The sequence below is a fragment of the Lucilia sericata genome, unplaced genomic scaffold, assembly GCF_015586225.1.
Source record: "Lucilia sericata isolate MDLA Ls3-8-SP2 unplaced genomic scaffold, ASM1558622v1 Contig000029F_arrow, whole genome shotgun sequence".
In the NCBI taxonomy this organism is placed as follows: domain Eukaryota; kingdom Metazoa; phylum Arthropoda; class Insecta; order Diptera; family Calliphoridae; genus Lucilia; species Lucilia sericata.
In genome coordinates, this window is record NW_023994067.1 from 359,498 (window position 1) to 372,839 (window position 13,342).

The window sequence follows — 13,342 nt, forward strand, 5'->3', positions numbered from 1 at the left end:
TCGAAAATGCTTTAATAGTTATTTTCGTAGCTTTTACTTGCAGATTTATTTTGCAGTTTTTGTAATGACAATTAATCAATATTGTACCTTGATATTGACAATGGTATTTAAATTATTTCGATTTGTTTAACATGTAAACGAAAAGTGAACAAACATTGAGAATAAAATATCGCCGCAAAAACAAATACATATCTCCATTTACTACAAGACTTTCATAATCCAAAAAAAGTATTTTCGAGAAAAATTTCTTTGAATTTTTAACTATTATTTTAAATTACTTTTAAACAAATCACGGAAACTGGAAAACCATTGGTTCATCTAAATTAAAAATTAAAATTTCTATTTATCATTTTAGTTTTTACGTTTACAATAAAAAAATAGGTCTTATACCGAAATAATAGACATATTTGAAAAAAATTTAGTATGACCCATGTAACTCTCAGCTGTTTTTTTATTTTTAACTAAATCGCCGTATCGAAACGGTTCTTAAACTTTTTTAAAATTAATTAAAAAAATATACTAAAATTATATCGAATGCTAACTAATTTTATTTTGCTGTTTAATCTCTACCTCTAAATATGATTAAATAATTGGAAATGATAAAGTAGGGTTCTATAGTTGAAACGAAAAGTCGACTTTTCGACTTTTTGCATTTAGTTAAAAGTCGACTTTTCGACCTTTCGACTTTTTCCATTTTATGAAAAGTCGATTTTTCGACTTTTCGACCTTTTTCATTTATTTAAAAGTCGACTTTTAGACTTTTCGACTTTTAGTATTTTATAAATGGTCGACTTTTCGACTTTTTCCGACTTTTCGACTTTTTTCGACTTTTCGACTTTTTTGACTTTTTCCGACTTTTCGACTTTTTCCGACTTTTCGACTTTTTGATTTTTTACGACTTTTTGACTATTTTCGATTTATTTCGACTTTTTTTCGACTATTTTCGACTATTTTTTTTACTTTTTTCGAGTTTTTCCGACTATTTTAGAGTTTTTGACCTCTTTTCCACTTTTTTAAAATTTTCGACTCTTTTTGACTTTTCGACTTTTTCCGACTTTTTCCGACTTTTCGACTTTTTTCAACTTATGGACTTTTTTCGACTTTTCAACTTTTTTCGACTTTCCGATTTTTTGACTTTTCGACTTTTATTTACAAAGTCGACTTTTCGACTTTTTTCATAGACGATAGTCGAGTTATCGACTTTTTTGGAACAAAATAGTCGACTTCGACTTTTCGACTTTTTTCGACAAAAAGTCGATTGTTCGATTATTCGAAAGTCGATTTATAGAACCCTATGATAAAGTCAAAATAATTCGGCCTAAATAAGTTATAACGGATTTAAATTTAACGTAATTTTTTACACTACTATTTGAATACAACTATGCTCATTTAAGTAGCAACTAAAAACAACACCGCTTTTATCCGCACGTGTTTATGTTTACATTTTTTTGTTACATTTACCAATGAGGTTGTTAGGATTTGGATAATTTATCATTTATTTTAATAGAATAACGAGCATTTCTATTAAATACATAAATAAACATAATCTAATTCCACAATGGAACATGTCGATACTACACTACCCATAAATTCTAATATAAAGTGTCATGTTTGTGGTGAAAATCAATTTGAAGAACGTGAAGGTTTTTACTATTGCCAGGAATGCGGTACAAAACAGGAACAAGTGCGTCTAGTCGAAGTTAACCAGGATGATGAATTTAACAACGAGAAATTAAAGACAAAGAAACTTAAGATTCAAGTGGCGAAAGCAGAAAAACGTAAGTTTGTTCAAGATATTGAATAAAAAATAAAATTTTAGTAGAGTATTTTTATTGAATATTTATAGCACAATTAACTTCCTGGGAATGCTATAATTATATATTGCGTGGTTTTGTGGAAGAACTGCTCTCCATTGGCGCTAAAGAGGAACTTAAACTAATGACACTGCAAGTATGGGCAGCATATTTAAGACGCATGGAAGTGGCATTTTTCAATCGTAAACAAGCGGATTTACCCAAATTGGGTATAAAATATCTGCAAAAGTAAGTTTAAATAAAAATAGGAGATATATACAATAGTTTGACTTGTACTTACTGAAGTACTTACATTTCAATGACAACTAGGTACATACCGTCTGTATTACTTTTAAATACTCTTATAATGACTTACATTAAATTAGCACTTTTATTTGGACACTTTTTTTGATAGCGCTCTAGCAACTATTTTTTAGTGCTCGCTTTCAAATAACTACTTATATAATTACTTATAAATAAGGAGTTAATTATTTATAAGTACTTATATAAGTAGTTATTTGTTATTGAGCGTGGTAAGTACTTGCCTCCAATATTATCATCGTGTTAAAATAATGAGTTAAAACACAATAACGATATTTCTTTATTAATCTACCTCTTTTTTTCAACACATTTATCTTATTATAACAAACAGTTTTTTGACATATTTTTTTCTAATCTTATAATATGTCCACTTTCATATTGCAGTGATGCGGAAACAATTTACAATCACTCAAAGGCAGCTCGTAAAAAACGTCAACGTAGACGTAGTGAAGGTACTAGTTGTACTAGTGGCGATGAATCCAGAAGTACCGCCAAAGATTGGCGTAAAAGCAAAGTAAGTAAGAACGGTTTATAAGTTTAATAATTTAATGTAATAACCTCATAGAATATATATTGTCCCTTCAATTATTTTCGGGGTCAAACACTCGTTTAATTAAAACAGACATTCTTTAAAGAAGATTCATATTTTAAAAATTGGTTCATAAACGTAGATATTGAGTCCGAAAAAAACATAACTTTTCCTGAATTTTTAATATGTTACGGTAATATGTATATAGACAATACCTTCCTACATATGTATGTATATCAAAAGAAAGATATTCAAAAGACCTTCGAACAAATACAAAATTTAAAGTTCTCCAAAATTTCCAATTATGTTATTGTTTAGATTTTATCGAGTTTCAAAATTCATATTTTTTGAGATTAAATTAACCATGATATAATTTCTAAACTATCTATTAGATTTTAAACGTTTTAGTAACTAATTAAAGTCTATATCTTGTAGTTTAAGAATATTTTTTTCTTTTAATATTATAGTTTTAAAATAGGGATAATGATTTGGAAAATGTTCTTTGGTCAAAGATATCTTCAATTTTATTTATTCCTTCACCAAAAATAGCTTATAGTGCACTCAACAAAATATAAAAAATTCAAAAAGGGAGAATGAGGGGATCTCAAGTAAATCAACTTTTAGTAAAATAATTCACATCATTTCCATAACAATTACAATTTTAAATATATAAAGAAAAGTTCTAAAAATCCTTTAGAAGAAGTGTCTATTTTCACTACTATCAAATAATTATAACAAATTGAATTAAATACGTTTTTTAACTTTTATTAAACAATTTTAAATTCTATTTTTATTTTCTATATATTTTTTATACACTTTCAAATTCATAAACAGATTTGTAAACAACTTTAAGAGAAATAGAATTGATCGGGGAATAATAGAGGTAACAATAAGAAAAGTGTTCTAGATTGTGGTTCTTGACCAGCATTGCCATCAACTTCCTCATTGTCATATGCGAAAGGAGCTAAATAAAAATCATACAATTAATAACAACACATTAGGGATTTCTTCACTATTTACCTTCATCTTCTTCTTGGCTATCTTCAAATAGTAAAACTTCATTTGATCGATCAGCACCATTTTCTACATCCGAATTTCCCGGTAAAGCAGCAGCATTGGTATACATAACAATGCAACATAGTGCCAAGAATAAAGCAAAAATTAAAGAACGCATATTGCTTTTTCAAAAACAAAAATTAAATTATCGAATTGTATTAAACAATTTGTTTTTATGACTGAATGATTTTCTTGAAATTGTAAAGCTATTTTATAGTAAAACTTGTAATAGCTGCTGAATAGCTACTAATTTGCTTATCTATATGTCATTAACAGTTTGTACTGTTAAAGATAATATTCATGTCAATATGTTCATTAATCATAATATGTAGTTGTTTTGAACACATTTAAAAACAAGATTTTGTTGCATTTTTCCAAGGTTACAATTTTTTAAATTTTAATATGTACTTAGTCATAGGTATAGGTATAAGGACCTACCATTAACTTTTACATAAATATATAGAAACTTAGTATAAATTTTAGATTTTTGCAAATTTCCTAAACTTTAAAAACTTCATATGCCGAAATTTGTTATTATTATATTTTTAGCGCAAATTAGACGAATCAAATTACTCTATTACATCTGGCACTTCCGCTACATCCGGAATCTCGGGTTTTACATCTTCAACATCGGCTCATTCAAATAGACCCATAAGAATTGGCTTCAATATAAAGGCTAGATCATTTTTTAAGAGAACAATGTCTAAAAAACATTTAGAGAAACATGCCGCCGATAGTGAAGGCCAACTGAAATGCCATCAGCAACCTAAAGCTCGAAAAATTAATCGTACAGATTATAGTCTAATGGTAATGAACATCAAACAAATTTATTCAGTTTTAGCTATAGCCTTAAATTTGATTGGCGATGATATACAACTTTGTGATTTGGTACGTTTTATAAATGAGGGTCATATTAGTACTGCAAATGTTTTACAATATTTTCCAGAAAATATTGCCAACTACGGTAAAGAGATGTTAAAGAAAATCAATTTTTATAAATGTCCCGATAAATACTCAGACAAGGTAAGTGAAGTTAAAAATTGTTTAGATTTTTTTTTGTAATAAATAACAGTGTGTAAAAATTCTGTAATGTTTTTATTTATTTTTTTTTATTTTCAAGTGTCTAAGAGAACATAGTAGTATAATATGTAAAAATATCGGCATACGCGCTCCTAAGCAACCAGATATAATAAAACTAGTGCGTAGATATATTACAGAATTATGCTTGCCTATTGATATAGGCGATTATATTGAGCGATTAATAAACATACTGCCGCCACAATTTGAGATTCGTACATTAGGATTTTATCCCGGTTATGAAGCCAGAGCTATGGCTTATATTGTTTTCACCTTAAAGCTTTTATTTGGCTTAGATGGCAGCAATGAACATCGTATATCACAGACAACACAGAAGCTCAATTTGAAAATAAATGATTTGAATTGCAAAAAGAGTGAAAATCAACCACAAATTTTTGTATGGACGGAATGGGTTGAATATATTGAAATGCGAAAAATCATTGTCTCACAATTTAACTCAGCTTTTTGTGAACAATTTAAACAGTGTCAAAGCACAAGTCAGTTGATGGAACAAATGGCTGAAGATATACGCAAAACTGAAGATAACAATAATTTACTAAACGACACAACTGATAACAGTCATTCCAAACAAAAAATTAAAAATTTTAGATCTCTGTTCGAACGTTTTCAGGAATCTTACAAAATCGCTGAAAACGACCAGAAGCCGGTACAACTTATTGAGTTTAAACCTACGTTTACGCCAGGTCTATCATATTTAAAACATATTTTTCTATTGTATGACAGAGATACAGATAATATAATGGACTTAGAAATTCCCGATTTTATGCGCATCGATCATGCTCAGCGTAATATTAACTGTTACTTACAAGTAAAACCCCTAATTGCCTACTTTAAGAAACATCATCTGAAACTGAAGGTTCATGCTTTGGCTCCAAATAAGAATAACAATTATGTTGGTGTATTTCGCGCACCTCGCACTATAAATAATTCAAAAATTAAAGTTGAAAAGGCATGTTTTAATATAACCGAAGAGGAATGGATTGAAAATATTAAAGATGATGTTGCTCATGGTACAGATGATTTACTCTTTCTAACTGATATGAGAACCTATCCAAAGTTTTATATCGATCAAATGAAACGCAAAACGAAAAAGATGGATTGTTTTAATCCAACTATGAATTATGATTTAACGATGATACAAGATGATACGGATAATGAAGGTGATAATGAAAATGTAAGTTAAACAGGTAAAAGTCATAAACAATTTTTAAAAAATTTTTTGAAGATTTTTTTGTACGTCGTCAGAAATAGAACAGACTTTTGTATATAAAAATGTATACAATCATTGGATATGGCGAAATTCGACGTACGTAACAAACTTGCCATAGGTTTATTTCTATTTCTTACGCAGACGGAATAATTAGGGAAAACCTCCAATAACAATCAATATTATGTTCGATTATTCAAAATTAAATTCGAAATTATGTTTTATGTTCTTTAAAAATACTTTATTATTATTATTACAATAAATACATCCGTTACTTCGCAATTTTGTCCATTTCTCCATTATTTATGCACCGATTTTACTGATTTCAAATAGCAATCTTTTCGAAAGCATGTCCAATAGAATTATTGAAGATTTATATCCGAAAATAGACGGATACAGCTTAATTGACTTCGGTATCTATAAGGAACCAAAATAAATATACTTTATAGGTGAAAGATATAAAAAGTCTTTTTATTTTACTAGAAAAGTATATTTTCGTAATGTTTTCTTAAGTATTTATTTTTAAGAGTCCACCAAAATGATTTTCCTTTTACTTTCAGATGCCAAAAAAAAGGTTTTCAAAACAAGCATCCAACAATAACGAGGACCTACAATCCATGCATTCCTTTGAATTATTCAGTGAAAATAATATGGATCCCATTGATAATCAAGACTTCATACTTAAACCAAGAAGAAATTTAGAAAATATTGATTTATTTAAAGGTATAAGTGATGAAGAATCAATATTAAATGAAGATGATGATGATGACAATAGTAAGGAATGTGATGGTGATGACAACATAATGGACAGCAATATGCAACATTCAGGATCAGAGGAATTAAAGAAATTTGCAATAGATTCAAGTTCGAAGACACCAATTATCTGTGAGGAGTTTATTAAAGTCGAACCAGTTGAACAGGATTCAGAAGAAAATGACAAAAGGAAAGAAAAAAATATTAAATGTAATGACTTGAAATTTTACATTTCCAAAATGGACTATTGGTTGCTGATTGGTAATATTCAAATGTTGACAAAAGGCCAAAAAACTCAACTACAAGATAAATTTCCTCGTTCCTTTAACTGGCTGCTAGAAACATGTGCCCAAACCATTAATGTTGAATGGTCGGCGGTATATGAACAGTTGTTGTGTATAGAGTTAATGTTTTGTTTAGGCATCAAAGATCCTAATACAATAACAAATTGTGTATATATCAATGGTCATAACCCCATTAAGGAAATTCAAAGCCTTATAAATACATATAGAGAGGTCTGGTAAGAAAAAACTGAGAATAAACCAAAATATAATTTACTTGCCTTCAGCTGGACTTCTACTATATCTTTTCTATTCTATGTCCTTCAACAAAACTTATAATGAATATAGTTGCAATACAGTATGTGTTTGAACTCATTAACTTCATGCACGCACTCATTCAGTCAGTCATTGTCTTGTTGAACTATTTCCATATTCTTATATATTATTAAATGTAGAGTATGTAATCTACAAATGTACAAATTGGAGCCTGTTGCTTTTGTGCACAACCTACACAAAAGACATATGGCTAGTTTCATGCTGTTGAAAATGTGCTACTTATTTTAAACATTGTTTGCTAATGAATTATTTTTAATAAAATCGTTATAAAAACTATTGCTTTCTTTTTTTATCAATTTCAAGTATTTTCTAAAAAGTTTTAAACGTAATTTCAAAATTTGCTTTAAAATTAAAATTTTTTAACTAAAATTGTATTTTAATTTAAAAAAAACACAACTTGTTTTTATGAAATATCCCGGTACTGAATTAATGGTACAATTTAAAACTTTAAGGCGTCCCTATGTCTATATCTACATATATTTGTGTCTTTTTAATTTCTTAACATCAACTATTATAGTTTGCATTATTCTTTTTTTGTTCATTCCCCCATTTTAATATTGGCATTCATTTCAATTCTCCTTGTTTTTGTTTTCTCGTAGAATTTTCTTATTGATTTTATCTTTAGATACATGTGTTTCATACGGTGTTAGTTTTTTTTTTTTTTTGTGTATTTTTCAATAAAATCAATTTTAAAATTATATTTTTATACAAAACATGAATTGCATGTCATGCAGAGCATCGAAAATATTTACTTTTGATTTTTTAAAGGAATTATTATAAAAGTAATGAAAAACAGCAATAAAAGAATGAAGATTTGAAATATGGAATACGATAATGATTTCATCTCGCAAGGTTAACGACTTTGATTGATTTAAATATTTAATTGGGGAAAATGTGTATGGAAATAACAAAATAAACCTACCATTGTTATTTTTAATGGAACATTTGGTTTTTTTACGATCTGCAAAGAAAATTAAATTTTAATTATAGATAAATTTTATTGATAAATTGTTTGTAAATGTAAAATTATCTCCATTTTTACTATTATCAGGTATAAATATGTGATGCAACTAGTGATATCTAAAGTACATTTAAGGAGATTTCCATGAACCTGTCATATATATTAGTTCTATGGAATGAATACTAGTTTCGTAAGAAATTCTTGGAACCAGTTTTTCAAGAATAGTAAATCAATAATGAAATATATTTCATTTAATGAAAATGCTTTAAAACAAAAAAAAAATAGGACCCATTTTTTTGAAAGCAATAAAGAAATAGCTATCTGAACTTCTTTTGAAAATTTTTGCTAAGACCAATAGGTGAAAAGTTACACTAATTTCAATGAAAACCTGTATGACCAAAATGTCCAACTTTGACCCACTCTAAGTTCAGGAGTTCCTGACCGATAGAGCTTTCTGGCCTACTATCCAATAATACTAACATTGGTACAAATTTCATCCAAATCGGAAGACATCGATTTTAAAAGTTGGTTCACTTGACACGAAATTGCCCATATATGTATGTAAGTATATTCTGGACCCTATAGAAAGCAAAGTCGATTAAACTATGTTTCTTCTGTGGAAATAAATTTTTTGAAGACCCTAGATAACTTCGGGATCCAAATCTTCAATAATTCTATCAGACATGCTTTCAAGAATAAATAAAAAATAAACAAGTAAGAAAGTATAGTCGGGCGTGGCCTACCCTGATACCCTACACCAGTTATCAATATTAAATGTGATTTATTTTTCATAATAAAGCATTTATCTTCAATATTCCCTTGTTCCGATACATTTAAGAAATTTATGGATGAAAAACTAATTTTCTGAAAGAGGCTTTATATGGGGGCTAGGAGCAAATATGGACCAAGCCCGATAAAATTTTGTGAATATATTTATATTTACATAATACTTTATTGTGCTGAATTTCATGGCGATATTTGTGTTTATAAGTTAATTTGGGACATTCAAGTAATTATCTGAAGGGGACTTTGTATGGGAGCTAGGGTCAAATGGGGCCCGAACTTTATGAAATTTGGCAGGGTCATCAAGACTTCTATAAAACTTAGTTGTGCCGTATTTTATCGATATATCTGTATATTTAACATAATTATGAGCTCAGAAGCCCTTTTCGGGGGGTTCTGTTCTATGGGGGCAAGGTGAAATAATGGACCGATTTTAACCATTTTCAATAGGCTTCGTCCTTGGGTCAAATATCCAATCCAATTATCTTGAAAATTGCGACCTGTACCTTGCGCACAAGGTTTACATGGACAGCTAGCCAGCCAGACGGACGGACGGACGTAGCTTAATCGACTCAGAAAACGATTCTATTGGTCCGATTGGTATACTTTAAGGTGGGTCTAGGACGAATATTTTTGTATGTTACAAACATCAGCACAAATCCAATATACCCTCCCCACTAAAGTGGTGTAGGGTATAAAAATTAAAAAAAAAAAATAATTTTAATATTTGAAAAACTAAATGTGCTGGTACCAAGAACTATTTTTAGTACTTATTCGTTCTTTATTGAATCTAAAATATAAAATCTAGCATGTAGAGTAATGTAATGAACTAAGGACTCTGAGGCCTTAGTCTGTATGAAAGAATTTTTGGTACTTTTACGTTCCTCAACTGGTACTTTTTGCTTTTTCCGCAATATTGAGCCTAGAAACATATTATCTGACATACATATGGGATCGTGATGGAATGAAAAATCTATGAGAAAATTAAATCTGAAAAATTGTCTACAAAATAAAACGGTTGAATGGGAGCTAGGCGAAATAATGGACCGATTGTAACCATTTTCAATAGGCTACGTCCTTTGGCCAAATTAAAATTGAGACTTTTCTAATCTTCGTTCCGAAAAATTCGCTGTTGCTCCCAATTGTGCACATACTATAACTAAATGTAAGAGCTACATGTCCAGCTATTCTTTCTAATTAACTCGAAAATACCTCCTCATAAATTTCATGTAGATATCTCTAATATTTCACAAGTTAGCAAATTATTCCCAAAAATCCTCTTCTAAAGGTCTGTAGGGTAAACCTTTCCAAAGTCCGAAATCACCCCCCTTAATTTTTCCAACTGGGTCTTTGCATTTTGACTGCTTCTTTTTCTCGGTAGTAAAGTAAGGGTATGTATACAAAAACAAACAAAACACAAAAAGAAAACAACAGCAACAAAAACAACTAGAGAAATATACGCAACACGTATTGTTGTTTTTACTCAAAATTTTTATAATTTAGTTTTCTATAATACGCGAAACGAATAACATCGTGACTAATAGTAACAAATTAAAGAAAAAATATTTAAAAAAATCATAAGACAAAAACATTTATTTGTTATTGCTAAATGTGATGCTCTTAAATGGTAATAAAAAAGTGACAAAATATATTAAAACAATACATTAATTATTTAATAATAAACAAAAAAAAAAAAAAAAAAAGAAATTTAAAGTGCGAATAAATATGCAGTGAGAGGGGTTAAGGGGGGTTGTTGCTTGCAATATATAATTGTATTGTACATATGGTTAATTTGGTCGGTTAGTTTGTTGGGTTCGTTACAACATAATGATGACATAAAATTACAATAACAACAAATATTTAAGAATGCAAACTTAAAGAGAATATGCAAAAACAAGAGGAAGATGTGTCTGTTGTTGTAAATGAAGGACAATTAAAATATTGAGAATACCTAGATATTAAGAAGAAAAAAATTAAAAGTTTTTGGCGGTCAAAGTGTAATAAAAATTTTTTAATAAACAATAAAAAGAAAATTATTTGAAAATAAATATAATTAACACATGTTTTTAAGTTAAAAAAAAATATTACTGTTGTGAAACAACACAAGAAATTATAAATAAATAAATGCATATGTTAACAATTGTTTTCAGTGTCACCTTTTTGGTCTTAATTTAAAAACAATAAACAAATAAAGCTTTTTTTGTAAACAAATTAAAACAAAATAAAAAAATATTTTTTTGGTTGAAATTATTTTTTGTTCAATCCTTTTAAAGAAAATGTGATAAATGAACCGTTAACCCTTCCGACTATTTTTGGGAAAAATAATTACAAACAATTGTTGATCTTTAAAAGAATATCAGTTATGTACCTATTTTGTTCCAAGAGTGTTTTAACTCTTTAGTTAATTAGCTAGTAAGTTAGTTAGGTTGTTAGTTAGTTTTTAGTTAGTTAGTTAGTTAGTTAGTTAGTCAGTTAGTTAGTTAGTTAGTTAGTTAGTTAGTTAGTTAGTTAGTTAGTTAGTTAGTTAGTTAGTTAGTTAGTTAGTTAGTTAGTTAGTTAGTTAGTTAGTTAGTAGTTAGTTAGTTAGTTCGTTAGTTAGTTAGTTTCGTTAGTTCGTTAGTTCGTTAGTTAGTTAGTTAGTTCGTTCGTTAGTTAGTTAGTTTTTCGTTATTAGTTAGTTCGTTAGTAGTTGTTCGTTAGTTCGTTCGTTCGTTCGTTCGTTCGTTCGTTCGTTCGTTCGTTGTTAGTTCGTTCGTTCTTCGTTCGTTCGTTCGTTCGTTCGTTCGTTAGTTCGTTCGTTCGTTCGTTCGTTCGTTTCGTTCGTTCGTTCGTTCGTTCGTTCGTTCGTTCGTTCGTTCGTTCTTCTTTCGTTCGTTCGTTCGTTCGTTCGTTCGTTCGTTCGTTCGTTCGTTCGTTCTTCGTTCGTTTCGTTCGTTTCGTTCGTTCGTTCTTCGTTTCGTTCGTTCGTTCGTTCGTTCGTTCGTTCGTTCGTTCGTTCGTCGTTCGTTCGTTCGTTCGTTCGTTTTCGTTCGTTCGTTCGTTCGTTCGTTTCTTCGTTCGTTTTCGTTCGTTCGTTCGTTTCGTTCGTTCGTTCGTTCGTTCGTTCGTTCGTTCGTTAGTTCGTTCGTTCGTTCGTTCGTTCGTTCGTTCGTTTGTTCGTTCGTTCGTTTCGTTCGTTCGTTCGTTCGTTCGTTCGTTCGTTCGTTCGTTCTTTCGTTCGTTCGTTCGTTCGTTCGTTCTCGTTCGTTTCGTTCGTTCGTTCGTTCGTTCGTTCGTTCGTTCGTTCGTTCTCGTTCGTTCGTTCGTTCGTTCGTTCCTTCGTTCTCCTTGTCTCCCCGGCTCTCCCTTCCCGCCTTCCCTTCGGGTTTTTGTCCTTCCTGCCTTTGTCTTTCCTTCCTTCTTGCCTCTGGTGGGTTGAACTCTCGGTCCCTTGTCTGAATAGAATATAACTTCACAGGCTTCAATTAGGGTTTTTTCTTCTGAACGGATTCGTACTTGAATTTTTTTGTATTTGATTATTACCGCACCGAAACCGCTTCGGATTGATTTTAAGACGGATTACTTATTCTTTTATCTGTGTATTGCTATAAAATATATTAAAATGATTGTACTTATTTCTTTAAAAGTCAGAGGGGTTACGGGATGCATAACATTTACGATTTAATTTTCACATACAAACATATATATATTTTTTTTAATAAACATAGCCAAGCTGCAAAATATTCAATATCAAAAAGACAAATAATGATAATTAATGTACACAAATGATATACGAAGTAAAAAACAACAAAAAATAATATTTAAAACAAACAAATTTACAATATTGCAAAAATACAAATAAAAAAGAAAAAACAACAATTTGTGTCATTTAAAAATTATTAACACTATTTACAATAAAATAAAAACAACAAACTATAAAAACCAAAAAATAATAAATAATAAATTAAATCAAACAACAACAATTTATAACTATTTGGTGTAAATCTTTAATTAATGTTCTTCTCTTCATCTTTATAAATTAGAGGATTTTTATCGTTTTCAATTAATTGTTTAATAAAGTGAGTGAGTATGTCATTGATGTTTTTAAATCTAAGTAAGTAATTAAGATTATTTATGTGTATGCATGTTTTAATGAATTAATTGAGATTTAATGTCAATAATAAAAATAAAAATGTTCTTGAAAGAAATGATCGATTTTAGTTATAAATAAAGGAAATAGATTTA

At 29.3% G+C, this 13,342-nt stretch overlaps 2 protein-coding genes across 5 annotated transcripts in view; both read left to right on the top strand.

The window, feature by feature from the left end:
* Positions 1–1,440: 1,440 nt before the first annotated feature.
* Positions 1,441–7,314, top strand: LOC119610921 (TATA box-binding protein-associated factor RNA polymerase I subunit B). The gene is made up of 6 exons (XM_037966344.1): positions 1,441–1,778; positions 1,847–2,042; positions 2,499–2,628; positions 4,249–4,722; positions 4,820–5,971; positions 6,565–7,314. Exons 1-6 carry the CDS (start codon positions 1,559–1,561, stop codon positions 7,279–7,281), a joined length of 2,889 nt encoding a protein of 962 aa, XP_037822272.1. The 5' UTR covers positions 1,441–1,558; the 3' UTR covers positions 7,282–7,314.
* Positions 7,315–10,603: 3,289 nt separating this feature from the next.
* Positions 10,604–13,342, top strand: part of LOC119610938 (protein phosphatase PP2A 55 kDa regulatory subunit) — an 81,973-nt gene continuing 79,234 nt past the window's right edge. Inside the window, exons 1-2 of one of the 4 annotated variants that reach the window (XM_037966372.1) lie at positions 10,604–10,745; positions 12,826–13,180. The gene's annotated coding sequence lies outside the window, so the exon portion shown is untranslated. Of the gene's footprint in view, positions 10,746–11,098; positions 11,116–12,825; positions 13,181–13,342 lie in introns of those variants that run through there. The other 3 variants (XM_037966363.1, XM_037966385.1, XM_037966378.1) reach the window with 3 other exon arrangements.